The sequence below is a fragment of the Lingula anatina genome, chromosome 1 (assembly GCF_051362555.1).
Source record: "Lingula anatina isolate TDL-2025a chromosome 1, LinAna3.0, whole genome shotgun sequence".
NCBI lineage: Eukaryota > Metazoa > Brachiopoda > Lingulata > Lingulida > Lingulidae > Lingula > Lingula anatina.
The window spans coordinates 43958901-43986720 of record NC_141767.1 but is presented as its reverse complement, the minus strand read 5'-3'; the positions used below and the strand labels follow the sequence as shown (position 1 = coordinate 43986720).

General features: G+C 37.6%; 2 protein-coding genes across 3 annotated transcripts in view; both read left to right on the top strand.

Moving 5' to 3' along the window:
- The first annotated feature begins 1002 nt into the window (after positions 1 to 1002).
- Positions 1003 to 20593, top strand: LOC106158049 (arg8-vasotocin receptor). Of its 2 annotated transcripts, none has more exons than XM_087001274.1 (3): positions 1003 to 1127; positions 13335 to 14028; positions 15190 to 20593. In XM_087001274.1, the coding sequence occupies exons 2-3, from the start codon at positions 13597 to 13599 to the stop codon at positions 15901 to 15903; spliced, it is 1146 nt and encodes a 381-aa protein (XP_086857400.1). In that variant the 5' UTR covers positions 1003 to 1127; positions 13335 to 13596; the 3' UTR covers positions 15904 to 20593. The 2 variants fall into 2 exon arrangements, with proteins under 2 accessions (XP_086857400.1, XP_013389339.1); XM_013533885.2 differs by lacking the exon at positions 1003 to 1127 and adding an exon at positions 1157 to 1358.
- A 4305-nt stretch (positions 20594 to 24898) lies between these two features.
- Positions 24899 to 27820, top strand: part of LOC106158054 (cephalotocin receptor 2) — a 30956-nt gene continuing 28034 nt past the window's right edge. Inside the window, exon 1 of the mRNA XM_013533892.2 lies at positions 24899 to 25001. The gene's annotated coding sequence lies outside the window, so the exon portion shown is untranslated. The remainder of the gene's footprint in view (positions 25002 to 27820) is intronic.

Below are 27820 nucleotides of genomic sequence, written 5' to 3'. Positions count from 1 at the left end.
TCTCACTGGTTGCGTTGGACAATTTGGGTGGAACGCCTATTATCTGAATCAGGTGCAGTCACGCCATTTTGATTTAACTTATGCCAACGTATGAATGATTTGGCGAATGCGCTGGCTTACGTCGAATAAGTTACGGGAAAGGTTTGTATAAGAGTACACTGAAGCACGTTGGTATACGTCGTAGAACGGCGTCAAAACTGTGGGAGCGCCAAATTTTCGAGGTTATGGATTAGACTTCTACAGTGCGTATAAGTATAAGCATTTGGAAGCGTGTTGGTATTCGTTATACACTGTGTAGTACGGCGAGTTGATCGCCGAGAATGTGACCCCACAATATCCGACGCATGCCAGCGTAAATGGCTCTTACGTCTCGCATTCGCGGGTCTTACGTTGTTGGCATGTTACGCGATCGTTGTGCATTATCATATCAAGATATTAACTGTTTGCGCTTTATTTTTTTCATTCTATTTCGACAAACAAGCAAACTCGTCCTTGTATAAGGCGTAGGTGATAATGGAGTTTGCTGTGGATGGTTTATTCCAGGACAGTTGTTTTATTTACGAACTTCTCATTTTAAATCAATTACTGGTAGGCACTCACTGAAGCCTGCCAATGCAACAAAACTGACATAATTCAGCTGGCAAATTAGGAAAGAGTCCTAATTTGCCAGCTGAATTAAGTCAGTTTTCAGCGCATATTTCCTCTTACTTTTATCATTTCTAAACATTTTAAAAGGCTGCATTTGATAAGTTACCCCTGTTTATTACTTCACCACTTAAGCACAATTACATGTATGAATACCATTGCGTTAATTATTAATCAATCAGTCGCGTAGGAAATGTGGTAGGCTTATTATATTTTTCCAGTTTCTCCCTTCCAGGTCTTAATCGTTTTATTTGTACCCCGTAGTCAAGGCTGTTTAGAATGATTTACCACAACTGACCGTATGTCTTGGGCGCTTGCGGCGTTCTAACGTAATTATCCCGATAGATACACGGCCGCAGTGTGTATTCGCGATGTGAGGCGAAGTTGTGAACGCTTTTCGAATCAATGCTGTAGTTGTAAAACATAAACTACCTGATTTTTCTCATTTCGTTAAGTGCAGTTGGTAATTATAAAGGTGCATGGTAAGTATTTCTTTCCGTGCGTGGTTCCGTCATCACTGTGCCGTCATCACTTCACTGCCTGGGGTGCCAAACCTGCCACGTGCTTCATCGATAATCATGCAACTATTTTAGCTAGCTCACCGCTATTGGTTTGCCAAGGTTTTATGTTAACTTTTAACACTCACGTTATAGTCTCATTCAGTGAATATATACAATCCAAATCACACCGGAGAGAGACACATGCGCCGGTTGGTAAGTGTTAATTTTTTTTATTTTTTGAAGCTAAAGCGACAGATTGTGTTTGTGTGAGTGTGTGCGCATGTGTGTGTGCATGAGTGTGTGTTTGAGTATAGGCCTATGTGTGCACGCAGGTGGGTGAATGGGCATGTACACTTGTCATTGTACTCCGTAATTCACTTGCACAGGTGCACAGGTAGATATTTTACTACAAGAAACTGGCCTATTTATTAAAGTTGAACGGTTGTTGATCTGATTTTTATGATTCAAGCAACATCTTTGTAAGGGTCTCTAATGCTTACAATAACGAGATTCAAAGAACTGATAATGGTATTATTCATTTTAACCATTTGAAGTCGCGTTATAATAATGATTTTTTTGTCGAATCGCATTAACTTAATATGAGGAGAAGCAAATCCCCAATGAAATTGTCCAGTCAATATTCAGCACCCTAATATACAGCGACTGTGACAAACATCTTACCACAAACCAAAATGAGTATTGAAAAGATAAATCTTTTACTATACATTCTATCAAAAATAATTAAATTTTGAGTTGAGAGTTGAAATTCTGAACTATATAAACTATCTCTTTATCTCATTTGTTGTACGATGAGAAATTCGGTATCTGCCGTACGATGCCGAAAATACGGCTGCGTCAGTAGGAATAACTCGGTGCAAACTTGCCTAACTTAATTTCTCCTGCTACAAGCTTCTACCTGTTAGGCGTAGCTATGAAAAAGCATCGTTCAGAATCAATATAAGGGTGTATTCCCAGAGATTTAGATCAATCCAGGGATTAAGATTTAGATCGACCTAACTCCCTGGGGGTTCACGCTAAATTGCAGTCAGCCGAGCGCGCACCATAGTTAATTACCCCCTTACAGTAACAGCTTTCAGTAGGCGGGACAGACGCTTAAGCCGGCTAAGCTGACAGTAATCTAGTGAGACTCCCCAAAGGGATAGATCGATCTAAAATCTATGGAAGTGGGGTCTAAGGTATCGATATTTCAAGTGTTTGCTTAAAAACCTGTATGTAAATCATTTCTTATAAGGAAAATGGGAATCATCCGAAATAGTCTCGCGACTAATCGTAAAATCAAGTAAATTTAATGAGATCTATTAGAGAAAAAGGCCAGAAATAATGGCAGACTAGCGAGTGCGGTGCGACAACGAATAAAAGTAAACAGAATTTATCTAGTATTTTGACTGCAATGTGTGCTAGACACCACAGAGATACAGAACACTATAGTTAAAGGGCTCATTCCTAGAGCAGCTATCGTTCTACGTAGATAGATCCAACTCTGAATATAATCAGTATTAACAGAGTAACGCGACTTTGAGAAGAATCCAAGAAAGCTAGTGATTATACGAGTGCGTTGGAAACAAGAGGACGCGTAAGTTGATTGCATTAAGCGAGGGTCTCCGCTGAGTTGGATCGTACTACGTAGAACGATAGTTTCATTGGAAATGAGCCCAGAGGTGCCTCAGCCGATACCTCGGTCACGTAGGTTGGCCACGGCTGATGATGTGTAAGAGTCCTCTTTAATTCTCACAACTACGGATCGGTTTTGCTACATGTTTTTTTCTTGTTATAGGGTTATTTTGTTTGTTCAAGATTTTCTGTGCTGAATTTCACCACAGTTTAGTCCAAATGATCTAATGGTATAGCTTTGGCATTGTTATCTTATCTCAAATTGTGTCCAACGGTTAATCGTTAATGAGACTTCCACAAAAGCATTAATTCAATGATTTAAGAACATAACACACATTGGTCAATATACCCACTAGGGAGCTGAAGGGTCATAAATCAAAACTTCAGGACGTCAGATCCTGGTTGTTTCGAATGGAACGATGCATCATTGTTGTCAAAATAACGAGTAATGAACTAAGCATCAAAATAAATACTACACCAGAACATGTTTTTCGCATTTTCAATACTTTTCTCTTCATGGCCAATTCATTTACCTCTTAATGTATTCAAATTTAGTAACCAAGTGTTTTTAAAAAGATATTTGATTTTACTGCCAATATGAGGTCCCTTACATACAATCGAACCTTTTGTGTTTATGAGAAAAATCCAAGGTCACCTAATGTTTTCGTTACGAACGATTTGTTTTTCTTACGCGACAATGCTGTTTATCGGTTTTACAATCACCATACGGAAAATTGAATTTCTGATAGATATTAAGGTTAGTGTATCAGTAGGATCCTCTTGGACCCCTGGGAGCTATGTAGTCAATGCTTTCGTACTCATTGCTTTCTTCATGGGTGAGCAAGGATAACCATTTTTTTATCCTCAACATCCAGAAGCTTGGGTTTATGACACAACCCAATTATTGAATATGAACTTGTTTTAAAAAACTTTAATGATGCTTGCGTTTCTTTTCTGGAATAACATCTGACTCTCCGATATTTCTTACAGGTGTCTGCTGCAGTGCACATTTCCAGATGAAACTGATCAGTGTTAGCACTGATACAGCTTGCCTTTTAAATCCGTTAAAGGCTATGTTTGTTTCTCTGCATTCTTTTATGCGGGCAAATTCCTTTTGCAATCAATTTGTCCCGAAAATAAGCTGATACTACTACTACTACTACTACCACTAGTACTACCACTGCTGCTGCTACATGTACTACTACTTCTATCAAACAGTGAAGAGAGAGAGAGTGAAAGTGAGAGAAAAAAAAAGAGAGAGATGGGCCTATCTTTTATCTTTTCAAAGATGTTACAGAATGCCCAACGTCCTTGTGTTGGGTTTTCATGGTCTGTGAACTGCATGGCTGCATTTTTGGTGTCTTTTGACATAGTATTAAAAATGATCAGACAATAAAACAACATAGCCTTCAGGCAGTGTCATTCTAAACCAAGAAGTTATAAGAGAATATCTGATAGATATATATCTCTTATAACTTCTTGTTCTAAACCAAAATCAACTAGTCCAAAGTCGAAATCTTAAGGGATCCTAGGCCTACTATTCTGAAGTTTTTTTTTACATAATCGGCTAAAAAAAAACGATCAGTTGCCCAGGACGACTGGCTAGCGTCGCAGATTTTAGTCAAATACATGCAGTCTATATGCAGTTTCGACATTATTGCCGAATACAGTAGTATTATTATAATATGTTAGAGTAATTTAAACTAAGACGTTTGAAAGATGTTTGAAATAGACAAAATTATACCAACTACATGATATATGACTAATTACAACCGAGTATATAATTGTATTTTCAACAGGAAATTACTTCGGCTCCTATAACTTGCATCATTTGTATATATTTTTTCAGGAAATCCCCTATGAAAGATTTGTAAAGATTAGCGAAGATTAGTATCGAGCCATTCTGCATATATCCCGATATTTCTTTTGGGGTAATTGTCCGTCATTGTGACATAGATTCCTGAAAATTATGAAATCAGTTGCGTCGAAACTTCCGATGAAGTACTGAATAATCAATAAAAAGTCCGCTTATTTCATTGAATAATATAGGCCTACATAATAAAACACCCATGTAAAGTTCAAAAGCGACGGAGCCGATGTTAAAGATGAAATCAATAACATGTTGGCACATCCTTGTGATTACCCTTACAACAGGTTGTATGTAACAGGTATTGTTTGTTCGCTAGTAATTAGATTATACTGCCTATTAACCGTTTAAAACCTTGAATGCCGGCAGATGGTCAGTAAATTTACGTGTTTCCTTGAAGTAGATCAGCTTGAGTGTCCAGGAGATGGTTGTCACGGTTTTTCCCGTCATGTAACCCGTCATTTGTCAGCAAGAGGCATATGCTTATGTTAAAAATAGGGCCATTTCATTTTTCTCGCAACGTTCTCATCGCCCAGTTAAGTTTATGCTACGAGCAACTTGATGATAAATATTATATTTTCGCAGAGTACTCAGTGCTGTTTAATTTTGGTTCCCTGCTTACAGGTATATTCTGTTACAGCAAAGAGTCAGGTTAGTTTATCTATGGAAACGCCGATGTTTTTAAATATACAAACCCTAGCCCTTTAACGTAAGCGGCTTACAGTAAATGATATTTGTTTTTTTTTTTTCTTTAAAAAAAGTAACAAATAAATTAGATCTCTCACCGCGTGAATTTTTCCCTGAAGAGAGGACTGATTCAAACGTCTTGAGATGTTTGAACTCATCTGTTTTGGCATACGTTTGGGTTGGGCTTGAACTGTTAAAATAATCAAACCGTCCGACAGAGATCAAATGCAGGTCTAATTTACTTAAACCTAAACTCCACAGGGAAGGCAAAATTAACAAAAGTGCAGTAAATAAATGAACCGCGCTGTCACTGATGCAGTTTTTTTAAAGTTTAGTTAAGAGTTTAAATGTTGATTGGGTACTAATCGTGTACCATCACTAACAACGAAGTTGAACGTCATTTAAAATTTTTAAATTAGGATTTACACATGTCATATACATATGCAAAAAATGTGACTTTCATGATTCTTGCAATCGATTTTCCGTAACACAGCAAAAACTTTTTCGAGTCGACCATATGGCTAATGATTTTGTCAGAATCAATTAGTTTCAACCCTTCCTAACATTCGGAAAGTATTAACTCTTACATCTTAACTGCGCCCTCAAACACGTTTCAAGCAGACATGTACCTAAAGACATTGATGCTTGGGTAGCAAAAATCATTGATATTTTGTGCACAAACCACATGCATTATATTAAGAGGTGTAAGAGAAACGCTCAGTCCCTGCTCATGCTTCTCGCCATTATTTACCAGCAGACACGATCAGGCCGTGACTCTCACATAGACAAACCCTTAAATCAATCATTTTATTATATCAAATGTGGAATATTTACGTAATCCGCCCAACCATTTCTTTAAATGTGCTTGTACATCAGTCCAAATAAGATGTACCTTTATCTCGAATTTTATCTTATTTTTAGACCAGAATGAAATCTTATTTTTCATCGAAACATTGATGGAGGAAAAGTATGGATTCACGCGCAGGACATTACTGCATTTTACTCTGGTCGTGCGTGAAAATAGGTTAATTTCATTTCCCAGAAAAACGCCTTTCGGCTGATGTGTAGAAAATGAGTTTCTTACAATCGTTCAAAATATTGCGTCTGAATTTGTGGCAGGAAATTTTGCTGCCACGAGGGAAATCAAGGACTGGTGATTTAACTTTGAAATATAATTAACTATGACGAATAAATGGGTGTCGCTGGAGACATAGTCAGAACATTTTTTGACGTAAAAGTAATTGCATTTAATGAAAGTAGAGGCCCTTTTAAGACAAAGGCCAGCACTGGGGTTAATCTGTAAGCCACATTTTGGATACCGTTGTCTCTTATTCCCATTATGAGTTTTTTTGTTTCTTCCAAACTTTGGGAATGTTTCTCATACAAATAAAAATATTACAACATTGATGATAGATTTTAGATCAGTCACAGCTTTTTGGACAAGCAAATATATTTACCAATATTTCCCAGTCCATCTTGACAGTTTGACTGATATTGTGAAAAACAAAGGAGAGCCTTGCATTTCTTTAACTTCACAATTGAGAATGAATTATATATGTATATATAAGTGTGTTTGAAATGCATCAATGGGTATCATGCGAGACAGCTTGAAAGAAGCTGACGGCAGCACATGACATCATATGAGAACAGGAAAGGTGCGAGAATTCGCGTGAGTAAAATTGACGTGTAAAATTTTGCCAAGCAGTTCTTCGAAATGAGTAAGTTAGTAAGTCTTTGTGTGTGTGTGTGTTTGCGCGCGTGCGTGCGTGAGTGTGTGTGTGTACGATGAGACACTGCATAGCTGAATTGCATGGCCCTTTAATTCATTGGCATTATGTGGTGCCAAAGTTATTTGCTGTCCCAATATACTCATTGCGATTTGTGCTGCAGAAGTGCAGTTTTCTCTGTCTGTTTTCGTAGCATGCTTTAATTTTTCGTTTCGTCGTTTTCTCATCAGACAGAAACAAAATAAGCAGAAATCTGTGATTTACACGATTAGACACGCTGTGATTTTGCCTGCAGCAGTCACGCGTACAGCTGATATCCGTAGACTAAGTGTTGCGTTTTGCACATGATGTGAGTTGCACGATAATCGTGTCTGGTCAGAAACGGTCTTATTTTCATTTTCTAACAAACAGAGATCGCTTTCCCCCCCCCCCCCCCCCCCTAATGCGGGGGCCGATTCGCCTGTGGCATTTTCTTACTGTAAGATCAGGAGAGTGGCACCATTTAAAGCTTTTCCCTATTTACATGTAGCAGTGGAACTTCTGAATTAGATTATCTAGCAACGGTTTGTGTTTATTATACACTTGACTGACCAGCATGTAAAAACCTACACCTGGACATACGTACCGTCCTTGTATTTTTGATTAAGTAATATGTACGTTTCTGTAAGAGAACATAAATAATATCCACCCTACTACCTCTAATTAAATTTAGAAACAATGAAATTTGGTTAAATATGTTTAAAATGCTAATACGGTGAAATGCACTTTTAATAGTCTGGTAATTAATCCGAAAAAAATCAATGTTCGGTACAAGATAAGTGGAGGAACTGGGAAACATCTTTTAAGCATCAAGTTCTCATTAATTTGGTTCATGTGTCATTATTGGTTTTCCAAGGTACAAATATAAAGAAACAGTTCATTAAACACAGGGGACCACTCAATACACCAGAGTACCATTACACACTTGTGATTTTGCTGAAACTTCCAGAAAACACATTTGTGTATACTAACTCTGGTGTTTGTCTATCGGGTTTGAAACTAAAAGATGAGTTTTAGATCTTGCCGTATTGGCTCGAAAACCATTCGCTTCACAATGTTGTTCCTGGCAGACTTGCAATCTTTTTATCTACAGGGACGGCAACACTGACGCTTTAAAGGCGTGTGAGTACCAGAAAAATGAAAATGCTGGGAAAATACTTGGAACTGTCATGGGCATAATATAAGGAGAATATGTGATGAATAAAATATCACCAGGCAAATTCCTGAAGAACGCACATTGCCGTCACACTGGTCAACATCAAGACGACAGAGCAACAGTATAGGCAACTGTGCAAAAAATGTGATGCGTACAACATTTTTAATATAATTTACCAGTGAGAAGAGTAGCGGTGCGTTATACATCAAAAGAAAGGATCTCAAGTTGTGTTGATTCATAAAACACATCTTACTACTGGGCCTTTCTTTTCCTTGGTGAAATGCCATATTTCAATCCTTAGTAATTACGTAGTCCCTGGGCCAACAATGTTTGTGTTAACGTAAAGACAACTGATTTTGAATTAGCTGGTTTATTGATTGGTTACGTCTGTCTGACACTATCTACTACATGCATTACTACATCTCTAGAGGATACTTTTCAAATATATGGGGAAGATGTGTGTGTGTGCGTGGGTGCGTGCGGGTGTGTTTGCGTGTGAGAGAGAGAGAGAGAAAGGGAGAGAGGGGGCATTTATACGCTTTTAAGCTTTTTATTAGATATTATTCAATTGGATCTTAATCGATTTGAATAACGGAGGTACAGAACAGAGTAGTGTGGTGCTGTCGTACAAATGCTATTGAAGAAGACGTACTTAACATCAAGGATCTAACGCAAGTATTTCTCCCGTCCAGTTTGGCAAGTGTCCTCAGGGTCCTTGGTCTCCCAAGTTAGTTATAACAGACGTTTCCGCTGCATGACTTATCAGTTCCATTCTAGAAGACTGATTTATCAAGGGAATTCGGGATCCTGTGTCATTGCTTCAAATCATCGTTAAAGTGATCAGGATTTTTTCTCTTTGAGGCTAATCGACCTTTCACCCGAATTTCCAATTTAGTTCTTTTTCTCATTTGTATGCTTCTATAGTAAAAGCCCACGCTTTTACTATAAAAGCAATTTCTGATGTGAAAATGGCAACTTTTATTACTAGCGAAATATGGATATTTAGAGGCGAGGGGGCAATCTTTAAAACCAAATGATACGGCTTAATATTCGTATGAGTATGGATTATTTTGAAAAAAATATAAATGTGTGCCCCCAACCCCTTTTTTTAAAGGCCGGTTAGCGGGGTGAACAATTTTGTTTTTTGAAGGGTGAATTCGCCTTTTCTGATTTGTTTTGAGTGTTTTAACCTAAGATCAGGGCATCATTATCGTCTGCCAATCTACCTCGCAATGAAACACAAGACACTGGTAACGTTTACAGTAATAAGGTTCACATTCGACTTTTTATTATATGCCCTTGGCAATTTTCGGTATGAACTTGCGATTGGAGAAATTTAAACGACCGTTGTGCTATTATTATATTTCCTTTCCATTCAATCTGGAATAAACCATTATAGGGAAGAAGGGTCTTCTCGGTTCTTTTACAATTCCATATAATATTCAGCATGTTAATACAAGAAGTGCAATAAACATCTTGATGGCAAACGTCATGGTGTGAAGAGCGAAAAACGTCCACACTTTTTGATATTCAATTTTTGGACACTTTTCGACTTACTACCTACAGTTGCTCAGAAAGTCAAAGGTATGCTCAATAGCACCAAGATAAGAAAAGGCGAAGGGTTGTAAGTTGTAAGCAATACTCTACAATTGGGATTGTATTGGATCTAATTTGGCAAAAAGTAAGATACAGTTTATGATACTGCCTAAGATGGCATTTTCTCCTTTATTGCACGTCTTTGTGGCGTTCTCTTGACCTCCAATTCCCATGGTATTTAAACAAGAAATAGACATATTTCCTATGCCCGTTTCTTAAAAGTATATTGTCGATTAAATGTCACGATATGCACGATCAAATTGGAATTTTCAACCATTTTCCTTATTTTCCTCTCTGTCTAATGTCAAATTCAGTATTGTCATTCTAGACAATGAATCCTAATTAGTTAGCAAGATCAATTTTCAAAATTTCGTTCGGTTCGAACTAAACCCAGTGTCACCTCTCGCCATTATGAACCGCGTGCGAAGTCTCACGTTTTAAATGTTCTTCACAAAAACTCAGTAAACATTTTAAGCGTTGCATATTTGAGTCTAATTATCCTAATCCCATGGCAGAACTCACTTTATTTTTAATCAGATAAAAAGCTTCCTTTTTTCTTTATTGACTTGCTAGATAAATGTTATTTGGCAAAAATATTGCAAAAAAAATTTGATATGCAAAACACGCACCAATTGCACAGAGATGCGCATCAACTGACTTATTATCTAGATTGAATGAAATATCAAGTTGACAGCCGAAAACGTTATCTTAAAACGGTAAATTCAGCAAATAAAGCTGAAGCCTGCGGAAATTTATAAAAAGCGCAGGCCTGATTTGTTCTTATCTACCCAGATAAGCGAAGGTGAAAAATCAGCGACCGAACGTTGCCGATAAGAATGAGTTTTTAAACCTATGATTTGATTAAAAGAAACAGGCGTGGTCATGAGAAGATGGCTTTCTGTGCCATAATACTTCGCAGGTGCTCTCTTTAACGGTCTCTGTTTTTCTAACAAATTTAAGCCAGGAGATATCTAATAAAACGATCGTTTTCAACACTAGATATTGGCTATTAGCACCTAAAACGTCCCTTGGGCATTTCTGACCTTTCCTTATTCCCTCTATTTTCTGGCTTAAACATAGAATTATTAAGCCAAACATGGTTCCAGGAAGTATGACCGTCACAGTGACTGTCAATTAACTCTTAAATCACCCAGCAGATCCCTAACAGCTTTGAGACTGAGTTGAAGTCGTGTCCTGACGGAAGACTGCGAATCAATTGACATGCTATCCTTTGATCTGCGCAATTGAATTGCGCCTCGGAATCGTCTTGGGAGATAGATTTTGCACCATTTTACGTAAAAAGGAGAAAAACGGATTTTGATGGGATTACGTTCGTCCACATGGACGTAGTGCCACTCTGTGTAAAATACGAGTAAAAGGTGATTTGATCAGATAATCAGACATGTGAAAGATAATACAATGATTAATTTTTGTCTGAATACCAAGCCAGCATCAATAACATTTTACGTCTCCGATCAATGTTGTGAGTGTGTGCGTAAGAGAAAGGGAAAGAGAGAGAGAAATGAAGCACATGGAAAGCCTGAAGTTTGTTGATGGTTAGTTTGATGTTTTGAAAAGAAAAATCCGATCCTTCATCAGGCAATATATGGGGTTTTCTATGCTTCAACGAATATGACCAGCTTTTATTCATCCATCATCAACTAACTAAGGCTAAAGAATGATAATACTTGAAGCTTCAATTGACCGAAATTGCTTGCATACAGACCAACGGTTTTATATCGACTTCTCAGGGGTGATGGAAAGATAATGAGGGTGAGGAGACACTCCTGAAAAGATGAGAAAAATTGATTAAATATATTTCAATCAATAAAAATCACCACTACATAGGGATTCTAGGAATCGGAGAGACGTACAATGACGAGGAAATGATGAGGAAGACATGAACGGAAACGACAGCATCTTTTCGATAAAACTTCTCAAAACTAGTCGAATTATCTTCGAAAACAAGCAAGATTTAACTAAAAACTTTGTTTTAGAATAATACGAAATGTCAAATTACAACAAGTTTGGCGATGATGTAATTTTTCTTTTAGGGAGGGGGGGCATCGTATTAACGTAGTCGACAAACAATACGTATATCGGCATAACCTGCATAAAACTATGTAACGAAATCACAACAGTAAGAAGTGTATAGAAACTAAAATTCTGCAACGACGCATGAGAATTGAAACAACTGTAAATTCAACGACTTAGCTTGTTGCTTTTATGATGGAGTCATTGTAATGACGAGAAATGAACGGCGCGTATCACAGTTGGCACGTTATACTCTACTTGACGCGTCAGCACTACTGAGATAAACAAGATGACATTTGTTTCTTCCATTTCAAATGACTCGTGTATGCCAACATGTTATTACTCTAGGACAGTGCAAATGATGAATTAAATATAACGGTCGTCAATTACGAGGTTGCAGAGCAACTACGGGACTAACAATACATGCCAACGTTTACGTCATTTACACAGAGATAAATTTCAAGTTGTCTACAAAGATGACGAGACTGCGGGTGATTGGATTTCTTACATAACAGACATAGACAGCAAACAGACACAAGGGACCTCATTTTCAACCAATTGCAGTTTTGTATTTTCGGATTTAAAGAGAATCATATATCCATACATTGCCAAAGCTACCAAGGGATGGATTTCGGACCACCAACATTCCTTTTTTTTCCCAAAAATTTTGGGTCGATATAGAAATCATAGAAATGAAATTGCCCAAGATAAAACATATGTGGGGACTATTTTGCAAAAAAAAAAAGGAATGAATTTGACGTTGTATTTCTATTTTTTCATTTTTAGACTAATTTTATATAGTTGCAAATGATGTTTGGATGATTAATTACAACCATTTTTAAAAATAAATGTCACCATGAATGTTTTCGGATTTTAAAAATGCCACGTACAGTATGTGGCTACATAGTAATGACTTGAACACCCTCGATCTTAAAGAGTTCACATTATGTATTATATATCACGTTATATTAGGACTAACATTTGCCACGATCCTCAACGTCAAGAGTTTTTGACGATTGTTTCATTTCCTTTTTCCGACGATTTCACAAGACACCTTTGATGTATGCTATCAAAAATACATTATTAGTTTTCCCATTAATCTGCAACATCTTGCATTGAAGTATGCGTGATACGTACGTAAGCCTAAATTAAGCAGTGTATCTTAGGAAAAACAATGAAGGTTTTAATTCTCCAGAGTAGTGATCTAAATGACATCATAAACGAATTTGAAGTGAGTGGATTTGAAACGGGCCAGCAATGTGAACGCATCACCTATTATCACAAAATGCGTCAAAACGGATATTGCACATAGCAGCACGGGCGTATTATTAACATGTTGTAAGCATCATTATTTTATCAACTGAGTTTAAATCAGAAGTTGAAAACACAAAATCCCATCTGTTGCATGCTGGTGTTGTAACTGTGCTAATCATATTTTCCACCATTTTCAGGTAATTCCAGCCAACGGTGTTTACTGTTCAGTTATCGATCTCGTACCGCACTGATGGGTTTTCGTACAAAAGCGGATGCCTGGGAGAGAACAATGAGACAACATTGCTGTCCGTGTCTTGAGTAAGGAGGACTGACTTATGAGGCAGAAAAAGATTCTTTTCAGAAAGACATCGACGCATTTGACGTGCATGACACGGATTGGGGGCGCAGGCAAGCATTTATCTAGTTCTCAACTGCACAAACGTTCCTGAAAAGTAAAACATGATTTGGATAGAGGTGACAAATTCGACAAATGACACACGTAACGATGATGTTTCTAATGGAATGAACCCCTCGGACGCTCTGTTCCACGTTCCGACTAGACTCATCGTTCTGGCTGTGGAAATCGCCATAGGTACCATTGGAATTCTTGGAGCGTTTTTCTGTTTGTGGAGAGACAGGCGACGGAAATCTAGAGTGAATAAACTTATCCTGCACGTCACCTTGGCGGATTGGCTGGTAGTTGATGTCGCATGTGTTTCCCAGTTGATATGGGAGTGTATGCCGAGCAGAGAGTGGATAGCTGGAGATTTCCTCTGTAGGAATGTCAAATTCTTACAAAGTTTTGCCATGATGTCGAGCTCTTTTATGGTGACCCTTCTAGCTTTTGACCGACACCAGGCCATTACCAGCCCTCTTAAGGCGCGGTTTTCAGTAAGTTATAGTATGTTCGTATGTTTTCTGGTCATTCTGCAAAAAAGTGGCTATCATATTTTGTGTAATATTTATATATTCCTGACTCCCCCGTTATATTTGGTAATATATATCATTATACTCCCCAATGTGTCAAAAATCAGTAGTTAAAACGGGTTATAATACAGTTGTGCAAATATTACACAAAATTTGTGTGTCACTGACGTGACTGAAAGAGTCACATTTTATGCAATTTCCCTAATGCAAACACCTTAAACGCATAGCCGAAATGCTTGTACAGGTACAGCTTTATGTCCTAACAGGTTCGTTGGTTTTGAAGCATCCGATTGTATTGTCCTTGTAAGGAGCATTTTCGTCGCACATTTGGTCTTTCCTGTACATCATATAATCTAAGTGATGATAAGCTTACAGGTTCTCTTGCTTCATTAATTTATAATGCATCGGTCAATTAAACATATTGAAACCATCCATAGATTAATGAAAATAACTACGAGATGCTTTTCCGAAAAGCAATGTTTAAACCAAGAAAAACAGACCGAAGAACTTCGCACGATGCGAAGGAAATTTCAGGGACTAAATGACAATGTTTAAATGTATTGATCATGTCGCTGACACTGTTATTAAAATGACACATCATCTTCAAAATGAAATTAAACAACAGAAAAATGACAAGAACAAAGGGGCCTGGCAAGTCACTTTAAACAAATAAGGCAATTATATCAACATTATCATTTACACACTCTTGAAACGGCTATCACTATGAATATGCGTGAATGTCAATACTATTGTAAATAATGGTATTAATGAGAGGTTTATTGCATTCAGTGATCACAAGTCTATGTTCCGCAAACTTTTGTTTCCTCTTTAAGATAAATGTTTTGTTGTTTGTAAGATTAACATCTGTCTCGCCTTAATTAAAACGATGTTGGTTGCATCTCAGCAAATTTGTTCAGTGTCATACCATCGCGTAAGAAAAGTATGGTCAGTTGACAAATCCAGAATTATGTTGCAATCTTTTACCCATTTGCCCGATAAATGTGCATTGGTCGCGTGACGAGGCCGGCACGCGTTGCGTGATAAAGCTGGGCTCATTACTCGAGAACTAGAATAGATTCAGATGCCCGTCAAACGCTCCTTAAAAGCTTTTTTTCTTATTTCCAGGTCCTCCGTAGCACGTTAGTCGGTTGGTCGCTGGCAGCGCTTATGTCCACTCCATTGATTGCGGTGTTCCACACCAGAAACGATAACGGTACTACAGTGTGTGAAAATATCTTCCGTACCAAACCTCCCTGGCACAGGAAGCTCTATATAACCTACGCCTCACTCATAGTGTTCTACATCCCCCTTCTACTCTTGCTCGTCTTCTACATTCGCATATTTTGTACAATTCGACGGAAAGCGTCTTTGCAGGACAACAATAAAAGGCTGTTGGATAGCAATCGAAGTCGGGTTTTTCTAACGGCAACCCCGTCTTACTCGTTAGGTAGGGCCAAAATCAAAACATTGTTGATGACGATTGTTATTGTGCTAACATTTATCATATGTAGCTGTCCGTATCATGTTGTGGAAATGATTTTGACATTTGGGGACCCGCGAATCCTTGACCCTGTCTGGAATGCCATCGGTGGTGGCGCTGCAGTCGCAAACTCTTGTGTGAATCCGTATATTTTCATGATATTCCAAAGCAAGTGTTTCACTGCTCGTCCGCTTACCGTTCTCCACTCCAGCAAGAGGCGTACCATATCTGTCAGTGCTGGAAATCCAGAGGCGGTTAACTCCTCAAAAAAGACGAATGTAACTGACGATAAGATCACTTTTCCACTTGCACGAAATGATCTGCAGGTAGAGAGAGAAGATGAGTGTGATAAATTTTAGATATCTTGAATAAATCACTCGGTATCCTAGAGCGCTTGTACTCAGAAATAAAGGCCATTAGAAATAGCTCGTAAGTAACGCGAATTTAATACCAGATACATATCATCAACATGTAACGCAGAAGGGGCCTAATCTTAAAAACGAAAGAAAATTGAATATCACTTGCATGGTTTACGACTTGCATCTTGCATGTCACTTTCGCCCATCAGACATGTTTTTAGCCAAGTGAGATGATTTAAGAACATTTAAATCGTTTATGTGTATAAACCTGAGTATTCTGCACTATGCGCAGTAAGTACTTATGGTACTAGACTGTGCAATTTACTCATATAACATAGACATGTAGTATATACTACTGTTCAGACAGTATTGCAACAAACGCTGAACAATGTAAACTTGCGATAAAACGCATGGTGTCTGAAAGATAAATTTCCATGGATTTTCAACGTATTTGATGGATGGTTTCCTGAAGGAACAGACATGCTTGTGTGTGGTATTTTGCATGGCTAAGGCACAACCTTTATGATGATCTCTCACATTCGAAGCTGAGTCATGGATTCAGTATAATCATTTTCATTACGAAATGAGTTTTATCTATTTATTCATTTATATTTAAAAGCAATGGTTGTCGTTAGTTTGAATGTCAGACACTCTTCCTGAATACTTGCATACTTGAAAAATATCACGATATGCCATAGGTCTAATTTGAACATGAAAAAAAAATCTTAAAGTTATTATACTATATACGTGGAATTGGCTGTCAGACGTGTTCATAGTAGAATGAAACTGCTATTTCGGTGCTTTAAGCCACAGAGCCGCTTGCCAGCAAGGTTTACATAGGAATGCGACCTTTAGATTATATTTGCACGTACAGACATACACCAATGCCTTTAGTTATTCGATCTTTAATGGCAGTCATCAAACACGTTTTTCAAAAATAAAATTACAGCAATACAGATATTCCAAACCTATATAAACAAGTTATTAATAATGATAACAATGTATGTAAACAATTTTTGTCAGCAATCTAGTTAATTATTTTCCTCTAGCCACTTGCAACAGTCTTATTGGATTACAATAGTTTGTGAAGCTATGGGCGACTGAAGGAAATGAAAATGAGAAATAAAATTTGTTCAGCTGTCAGGGTTCCTTTTACTATAATAGCATGCGTAAAAACTATAGTTCTGTGCTACTATCTTCACACTTGTGACAGAAAAACTACCCAGGTTTGAAGTAATAAAATATCTAAAGTTATATATATATATATATAAAGCGAGGCAGCGTGGAAGGGTGAGCCAAGGTACATCGTTTTGTATACCAACCACTAGTATTGCTTTGTACTGTAAGTTAAGAGTTTCTCGGCGTTTCGGATATAGATGTATGAACAGTATAAATCTAGCAAATAGCTGAAGCGAATCTGCTTTGCTTAAGCGCTGGTAGACTAAACGTTTGTGTCAAAATAGATGGCATTTTATAACTGATGAGCAATTTATGACTAAAATATTACATATAGTAATAAAACAGCTTAAAAGAACTACACTGTAGTTTGAATACAAAGCCACTAAGTGGTAAGTAATGAAAAGTTTGAAGTTTTTCATTGAAAATGAGTTCATTTAGCCCTTTGCGTAAGTTGGAAAACTGAAGTTGACATTGACCATTAAGACAAGTATCATTATCCGTTTTAATGGAATCCACCTCGCCAACAGTTCGCTTTCATTATTTATAGATAGACAAAATCATTAAAATGGCAATTACATAACTAAAAAAAATATTTACTAAATGCTTACTGCAGAGCCTTATCGTCATTGCTGACAAGAAAATAAAGAAAACGATGCAAGGTTATTGATGACTGGTCCAAATTGCGTGGAATCAGTCAACCCCAGGAAATATAACACAGAATGCAGATGTTCGTGTAGGAAATGATTGCGGAAATACCATTCATTCCACTCGAATGACGTTCTGAGGGTAATCCCTTTTTAAAAGTACTACTCAAAGTAGATTAGCTAGTTGAAGAATGCGGTACTTATTTTTGATAGGTAACTGTTCGGAGGAAAAAGGGATGAATTCGTAAAAATAATCACCTAAAGGCAATTAAAGAGTACGAACTGTCAACTCCAAATTCAATCATGTTCTATCTCTCTGTTGATTGTTGACTACAATTAGGTTTGCACTACTGCACTTTTACTTTTGATATATAATGCACATACCAATTTCATATCAGATTCAATCGGCAGCAGCATCATTCAACATGGGTGCTAATTACACGCCCGAACAGTCTAATCATTCCGACTCCAATTTCAATTATGCCATAGATAAGATTAGGTGGCGATACTGTCTCTTATTGGAACAACGCCATGGTGAATACAAACACCAGCAGCACCTTGACCACTGGCATTAATTTATTAATTAATTAATATATATATTTATTTATTTATTTTGATGATCAACGCACAGCTAGCTTTTGTTCTATGTAAAATTAAAGTTACTGAACATTAGTTCCCGTCATATTCCTATGTTTCTATTTACACTGTACCATTCAGTATATTTTGTCAATTGAAAGGTTTAAGACTATAGTTGGGTTTTGTATATCTGTGTTATTTTTCATTCGAACCAAGTTATAGTTAGGCTAGGCATGGAATTAATTGCCATGTAAATTTGCAAGGTTGTCAGTAAGGACGATGTTTCGAATTCGGCTTTACTGCAAATTCAGATAACTTTATTTAGCAGTGTTCTTTGATGATATGCATATTTGCATGTATATGTAAGTATTTATATTTTTCTTTTGAACTGATCTCCCTGTTAACCAAAACTTCCTGGCTATTAGAGTGGAAGCAAACAGACTTTATGAAAGTTAGATAAAGATTTAATGAATGTCTTTGGGTCCTTGTTTTATATAATCTGTTTCCTTTATGGTGTAAAGGGAAGTACTGTAAAATTTTGGTGTTTTATCATACATGTACTCATAATATATTTTATTAAATGTGATAATTGAGTTACATAAGAGGGTTCGATACGTTACGATCACGAGGAAATGATCATGAAATGTTATGAGATAATGTTGTCACATCGAAAATACATCGGCGTGAATTTGCTTATTTAAGCTTTTGGCACAACAGCCTTTTTATTTTTATTTATTTCACTTTTTTTTTTGGGGGGGGGGGGTGAAAACTGTTATACATATCTCCTTTACCTGACCGGCTACCAATACTACCAATACTAATTTGAGGCCTTTTTTAATAGCAGAAATAACAACAATACGTACTGCAAGTCGGTGCCAGGATGTTTACTTGAAAGGCTTGCAAAATTGCTTCTGATTTTATCAATGCAAATGATTTAATGGAACATCGTAACAGCAGGCTCATATGTCCTAAACGAAAATGTTAAACCAAATGCTGGCACCCAATAATATTGTAATTCACATCTTGGGCGTCAACCAAGCCAATTTCCATGATAACATCTTACTTAGTTACAGAGTTACGTCGGAAACCGATCACTGTCGAACACCAATTTACATAGCAGCAAAACTGACGTCTGGCCATCTTGTGTGCAAATCTGCATGGAGTGGGGGGGGGGGGGGTTAAAAGTGAATTTTATGCCCTTATATATGGATAAGTATTTGATATAAAAGGAACGGGAAGGCTGCATTGCCAAATCTAAGCCTTAACAACGTATCGAACCCCTTAATAACCAATAGTAATGAAATGGTTCGATTACAATATATACTCATGCTAAAATGATAAGATATTCAAAGAGAATGCATCTGCTATTTAAACAAGTACAGACTAAGATGAAATATTTTGTTTAAACAGTTTATTTTATTCTCTGGGTTCCTTCTGGTGATCGATTATAAATTTGGTAAGCTATCGGCCATTTATAGGAAGAAGCAAATGTGGGCAACTGTTCTCACCACACAGTTTTCAGCAAACCTACCCCGAACTTGACAAGAAACAATGAGTCTGCTAACAACACTACGAAGAAGGAATCTCGCTTTAACAGAAAACCAGACTTGACTCCAATGGCGCATTTGATGACAATGACGTTGTAGGATCCATTCTTAGTGGCAGTTCTTCCTCTTTTGGGTCAAAAAAGGATTTCTTAGAAGTACTGCTTTGCCCAGGCCACGCATCATGAGTCTGTTGTTTACTCTTGGAACCCAGGATTTGATGTGTCTTTTTTTGCCATCTGCCCCTCAGAGAAGATGCCCATTATGTTCTTTTTCGACGGCACATCTGGTAGATCATACGACCCTCTCAGGCTGTAGTTTTACGGGGAACATCAGTGCTGATGCATGACCGCAAAGGTTACTCTGTACGATGCCGCGGGGTGGTATACAGACAGTTCCTTGCGCGATTCCATTGCAAACAGCAGTTTTTCTTTGTTTGCGCCCAGAAATCTACATCCCCAAAAGTTACCTAGCTCTCCTTTTGGGACGAAGCATTGCCAACTTTTCAATATGATGGACAAATACGACTTGAAACCGCGAACACCAGTGTACACGCTGTCTGCAATTCTGTACAGATATATTGTATATGGTGCACAATTGTAACCTCCTATTGTATATTAATCAATTTTGTCCACTTTCCCAACTTGAAAATTGTTTATTGGTCATTGCTTCAGGTAATTATATCAATTTTTGTGACAGTTATCTCAGTGAACTTTGAAATAATGATTTTATGTCTAATTTCCAAAACATCCATCATTTTAGCAAGAGTGTAGATGGGTTATGAACAAAATCTGTACGCGACTGTTCATCTAGTTAAGGGAGAAAAAGTTTATGGTTGTGTTGAGTATCTTTTTCAAAGCACACATAATGTTGTCACTCGAATCCTGTACAAAGTTGTGTTTGTAACACACACACACACACACACACATGGATTTTGATTCCGACTATACATTAATTACTTATGCTATTTTTGAAATAAAGTGAATTTGTTTCACTTACTTATGTATATTTCACCGATTAAATTCAATCTTAATAAAGGTGGTCTGGATTGACCGAGTAACAAATATTCTTCTTCTGGGGTGTTTCTTGTCGTTTGTATGAATCGTACTGTATGCCGCAGCTCTGTAGAAGGATGGGGGAGATATAAATAAATTTTTATTCATTTACAGCCTAAGTTTTTACTTGCTTTGTATCCGAGGTTTTTATTTCCATATCTAAATGGTTCCAGATGATTGAGTTTAAAAAACCATATTGCCTTTGCACGTCACGCTGTTGCTATAACGGTCAACTCTTTTCCTTTTTCGACAGGCGTGTATCATTACCATCGCGTGCAAATCATTTCCTCAGGAAAGAAAATGTTCAAAACTGGCCCTTTAAACTCGGATACTTTTTCGAAGTTTTCCTACTCAATCTGTGTGTTAAATCATGCACGTAGAAATAAATCTGACTTTTTTCAAAACCTGTGTGTAAAAAGAGGAATTCTTTATTTTCCCAGTATCAAATATCAAAAGAAAGAAAGAAAAAAAGAAAACATACAAAAAAAAGTAGAATACAATAAGTATGATCATGCAAGACGATTAATGTCACTACTGGCGTTAGTTGCTTTCAAAATAATTCCAACGATAAACGAGTGGTGATTTTGTTCTTTTTTACTAGTGCGATAATCTGGCTCGAGGTCACAAATAAACGTAGGGACAAATCGTATGAAATGTGATGTCTTTTTACAAATTATACTTGTTAAATCTTTAAGACATTAAATTGTCAAATTCTATGAAGTTCAGTGATAACAAAAACTGGTTTTATTTTGAAAGAAAAAAAAAACGCATCAGCAAACTTTATTGCTCTACATGTGTAAGTATGATCAATTCATTTTGACGCATCAAGCACAAATAATACATGTTCACGATGAAGCCCAGAGTTTCCCCGAAGTCAACTCTTTCAAATGAAGCTAGATATTAGTGGAGAATGTTACGTTCAGTAATCTCAAAGGTAACGGAATCTGGTCAACCACTACTGGAATCAATTTGGTTTTGCTGAAGGATCAAATTTTATCTTTCTTCCTATCAAGGGTTAATATTGCAGAATGCCTCTTGGAAGGGTGCGTATAGAGATCGCATGAGGTGTCAGATCAGCCCGCGTTTGAAGAGCATCCCAGGCCCATGGTTTTAATACATTATTACTTCTGGGATAGAAAGTTATTGGGGCATTTTTCTGTAAAATTCTCAACAGATATTTCATTCCATTCGCAAAAGAAAACTGCAGGGACACACATGCTTCATCGTGACAACACACTTGCTCACAGTTCTATTCTGGTGAGTGATTTGTTGCAGAAACACGATTTTCTCAGCATGAAACAACAATCATTAGCCCCTTTAGAATAGGAGACTAACTAGTTCGAGGGTCAAATATGGCGACCCACCACATAGTTTGCCGTCTAATCCGCTAATAGACACTGAATATATATTCCATGGGGAAGTATTCAAGTGGGTCGGTCATATTTGACCCTCGGACTAGTTAGCCCCCTTTTCTAAATGGGGCCTTAGAGTCCTGATACCCTATTAAGCCAACGTGGGGTGGTTTGGAGTGCACGGCGCAGAGAAGAAGCAACCCGCTAATAACCAGGACCAACTTCATCAAGCTTTTAAAGAAGGATGGGTCAATATCCCGCAAAGCAGATCGTAACCCTTGTCGGAGGCATGTTGCGCCGCCTACAGGAGATAATTACAGTACGCGCTAGACACACACTCTATTTGACACGTGACCTTTAAAGAGGATATCCTGATGTGTAAATTTGGTGACTTTTCGTAGTGTCTTTTTAATTTTATGCAGATTTGTTTACCTTTGAAATCACTGTACAACATCAGATTTGAGGGGAAACATGTTATAGATTCGAATAAATGGTATAAAATATGAATATCTTCACCGGTATTTTGTATTTTCTGTACCATAAATCAGATAGATACGTGATCTGGAATAAAAAGCATTGTATAAAACGATTTACAGTTGTAAGATGATCATTTGTAAGTAATAATCCATGGGATTAGATGCTGGACAACCTTTGTGGCCAAGAGTGTATGTTACAAGTTAGATTGACTCTGTAAATGAGCAGTGAATGGATATGTACCTGAATAATTAAAGGGATAATAACTCTTCGTTTTGGCCAAAAAATGAATTTTCCAGGAGTAATCAACAATTTTCCCATACTTACCAATGGTCAATGAATCTATTTGTACATTCAAAGTTAGTCCCTGGTTTTTTTCTAAAAAGTTTGGTTTTTTGTTAAAATCTCTTTAGAGATTATAACAGAGTATAGCCATCAATGGAGGTCACGTGGTCTGAAGACAGACAGATATCAGAATAATAGCTATAACTGCCTTTTTTGTGGTAAAACAGAATATGTTATATTTCTATGAGTTGTTTACAATGTTTTTATTGTGAAATATAGATCTCATACGAAGAGTTATTATCCCTAATGCTTAGCAGAACGGGGTTAGGGAATTCAGGACAATAAAAGAAAGAAGTACCGCTTGCTTGTAGAATCACCGGGAGAATCACGCAGTGGTAGATTAGGCTTGCTCATGTTTGTTACTGTCTGTGACACCTCTCCTTATTATACCCTATACTATAGAGTTAACGTGCGGTGGTTTGGAATTTAGCGTGATGAAAGTTGTTGGGGTTGTTTTGAACTTGATTGCCCTTCCCCGTGCTATTTGAATCTTACTTAGATTTAATCGTGCAAATTGGTTAAAGCGGCGCAAAAGCTTCAGGCAATGTACAAAATTGTCCTGTACTAAATACAGCAGCCACAGGGCAAGATACAAGCCCTTTTTCTTATAGATTTCTGAGTGCAGAACGCTTAAAATGCACTTTGCAACACGCAAAACAAGCATCTCCTCGAAAAGCGGATGAAGAAGTAAAAGTCCAAAGCAGTATCATGTACCTATGGAGTAATTATAAACAATGAATCACTCTCTTTCCTGTACTTTTTGTCACGAAACTACCCACAAACAGACCTTGTTGAAACCAGACATTTATCTACACTCAGGCAGCTGTGATATTTTACCTCATTGGTACTTTCTGGGACTCGTCGAAGCACAATGTGGATGTTTCTTGACTGATTACCTCATAGTTCTTTGCGTTGTACATGTATATTGAAACGACCACAGTGCGCTATAAGTTACACGAGAGCGTTTTGCCTTGTAATTTGAGGCAATATCATCGTCCCAGACCGTGACTTTATTTGACACCTGCAGAAAACTCTATATTGATTATAAGACGTGCCGTGCTCTAATTTGTTCAAATTAACTGAAGTAGGTGGATTAGATTTCTAAATCTTGATAACCTAGTTTCTGATGAGTGCAAAACACGTGGGACTTCTCTAGATATTATTATTATTATAATTATTATTATTATTATTATTATTATTATTATTAGAAACACATTACGTGTTTAAACTAAAACAAAGATAAATGTTTTCTACCGACCCTGTTAACAGTGAGTCGCCTTTCATAAACAAGCTTATCAATGTTATATGGCCTAAGCAGTGAATTATATCTTTGAAAAAATGTTGTTTTAAGCATTTGTGTCAAAAATGTAATTTCAAAGGAAACGGTGGATCCACTACAAGAAAAATACTGCATACCCGATGAACATAAGCTGAACTGAATAATTTACCAGCTTCTGCATGATATCTACAAGTCTGCTTCCTGACGCATCGTACACCGTTGAATCTCACCCGATGCATCCTTGGTAACTACCAAGTTCAGTTGACTTGGATCAGCCGTCTAGCTGGACTCCTATCGCATTCACAGCCACTAACAACGGGAGATGTGTAGTTAACGTGAATTAATTTTTTCATGATTTTTTAAATTTTGTTTCGATTTACATGTAAACATCATTTTCGTATTTTATATGAATATATTCATATGTAAATTAGTTTTGCTGCATACACTCACCTGTTTACTTTTAGAGTCCAATTTGCAAATAGTTGAGGGGAAACTATCTCACTTTGATTCTGCATTCGAGTAGAATTATTTAATTGGATGTCAAGAAATGCTGATCTAGAACAGAAAGCACAGATCTAGTATGAACGCGATCTCCGGTATTTATGAAGAATTCACCAAGAAATGGCTCCAGACAGTTCGCAGTAATCGCGGTGAGTTTTACCATCTGTTAACCGCTAACATGTAATGGTGCCCGACACGGTAACTTACCAGCGTTAGGGTAAGTGTCATTCAACATTCAACAATAACGGTGCTTTTAGTGTTCTCTTATGACATATGGGTGTTCGTGCGTAAAGTGCGCTTCAATCAAATGCAGTAGTTTCGTCCAGAATGAGTGTCATCATCTTTGTTTTCGACTGGTGTTGGCACAAATACAGAGATTATCGACATCAGATCCCCCTAATTATGTGTCAAACTTGTCACCGGATTTTACTTACAAGAAAGTCTAATGCGTCAATCGTAATCCTGGTAGAAGATCCATGGTGCAATACACAGGTTGTAACGGTTAATTAAAAAAATTAGTTACAAATATGGCCAAGAGTTACTTTAAAATTGGACGTTGAGAGTATTATTCAGCCTGTTCAAATGGTATTTAGATGCAGAAGTTCTACATGTATTTATTTTAAACTTATTTTACCAAACACCCTTTGAGACATTGATTATATATGTAGATTTTGAAGTGGGATGAAAATTGTGTGGAAAGAGGTAAAAAGGGGTAAAAAAAAGTTTAAGACGTGCAATACGTTCATCCATCTACTGGCATTACACCCCATTTCCATAGATTAGATCGACCTACTTTAGATCAACCTAACTCCCTGGGGGTTCACGCTAAATAGCTGTCAGCCGGGCGGACACGAAAGTTAATTACCCCCTTACAGCTTGTAGTAGGCGGGACGGACATTTAAGCCGGATTATCTGACAGTAATCTAGTGAGACTCCCCGCGGGGATAGATCGATCTAAAAGCTCTGGGAATACAGCCTAACATGCAGGAGGGCAAATAAGAAACCCCGAGTTTCAGGAAGCTGACCTTCAGTCGATGACTTACCTCATGCATTTTACATTTCTGTCACCGACGTGAACGATACACTCGTGATTGTCAAAGAGTCTGTATGAAAGTTTATCTGAAGCGAACCTGTCGTTATTTCCGTCTGGACCTTCGATCCTTGCAACGTCCAAGCCATAAGAATCTCTCAACTTCACGCGAGAAATAAAACTGCCCATATTATACACCACCGCGCCTTTTATGCTGTGTGAACAGAAAAAAACTTTCTGCTCGAGAAAAATTCGTTTTGGCGCGAAAACCCGGGATAAGATACCATTAAGCATATTTCTAGAAGTGTACAACGTGACAACAGTGACGACGTTCATGGAAATGTTAAGTGGAGCATTTGGTGGTAACTTCCTTAATAAACAATAAGATTCTTCTACATACTGGTAGTCGTGTATAAGCAGGCATACTCCGCGTTTCTCAAGGAATAACATCTTTTAAATCAAACTTTAACCCAGAGACAGTACGAAAATCCAGCTATCCCTCTGGGCACAGATGTTCCAAAACCTGTAAGACGCACACTCTAATTAATTTACTAAACGTGCTGTGATTAAACACAGTCCAAAGACATTATCCGGTGTAATTATTGAACAATCTCAGGGTAAACCCATGCAGGTATAAAGATCAAAGATCAGAAAGGTTTAGAACAGTATCTTCAAACAGGATCCAGGATTATTTGAAGGGGGTTGGCGGTTAGAGCTGCAATAAGAACGATGTTTGAAAATCCTCAGAGGACCTTGTTAAAACCAGGAAGTAGATCGCAACTAACAACTACCGGTACTGTTAATCGCACCGAATCACGATTGTTGTGTCATGGTGTATCTTTGTGACGGGTTTTTGGATGGTTAAATAATTGCAACGTTAACCATAAAACACCAAACAATAATAAGTTATGGGCATAACAGTTTGCAAACATACAAAAATTGCACATGACAACGATTTGAAGCCTCGCGGGATTTTTTCACCGTAACGTTCTTTGTCGCGCTGTCAGTCGATGCAGCAAGTTATTAGAAAACAAATTGACTGATAATAAACACAATATTGCACCGTGACACGTTTTCACATCATATACTCAGTATCTGCACAAGTACTGGTAATCTCTGCTAAAAATTCCAAGAGAAAAAATATAATCTAACCATGCTGTCTGAAAATCCGCTTTAATTTAGCACTCACGATTCCACTCTCGTGTACTTCGGATTCGGGGCCGCTGAAGGGCCCCGAAAAATGTTGGTAATTTAGAGGGCCAACGGTGCCATTTGGTACGGTTTAGAACTATGATTCAGCTAGTCAAAGTTCTAATTTCAAGAGGGGACCATTGGTGTGATTTTATTTCAGAAATCGAAGGGGGGAGGGGGTCAGGACCCCCCTGACGCTCCCCCATAAATCCGCCACTGATCTTGGTGGGAAGTCATAAGGTTATTTCGAGCCTACCGCAGGTTGACGATGTTTTTGTCTGATCGTACTACAAGTATGTTTTACTACAACTTGGCTAAGTAGTCTGTACCCTGTTTTAGTGTCATCTACTGACATCAGCGCTTTGAAATCTGACACTTTCAAATAAGTTTCTCCCTCTTCTGTCTGCTCGTTGGCCGGTTGGAGCAGCTGACCTACCTTTGTGCAGCAATGCTGACGTAGATTGTGCGCTAGTCTTTTACGTTATGCAAAGGCAAACATGTTTACTTGCAATTTTGGACACCCACTTTATACGATTACATTATACAATAACATAAACAATTGCTAGAGACATTCGTCATAGCTGTCTTCCATCAAATGCTTATGAACGACTACCTCCAATTGCTTGTGGGTACATGAACATGTACAAGCAAGTCGGCGCTCATAAATCTCAGTCGAAATCTGTTGATGCTCGCTAGTCTGGTGGATAATATGAGCAATTTCCACATACTAGTAGTTCCTCTAGTCAT

What these genes read in the sequence shown, in the direction of transcription:
- LOC106158049 (XM_087001274.1), top strand. Translation starts at nt 13,597, where the DNA reads ATGATTTGGATAGAGGTGACAAATTCGACAAATGACACACGTAACGAT. An exon ending in CTCTTAAGGCGCGGTTTTCA is followed by an intron (nt 14,029 to 15,189) that starts GTAAGTTATAGT and finishes TCTTATTTCCAG; the next exon opens with GTCCTCCGTAGCACGTTAGT.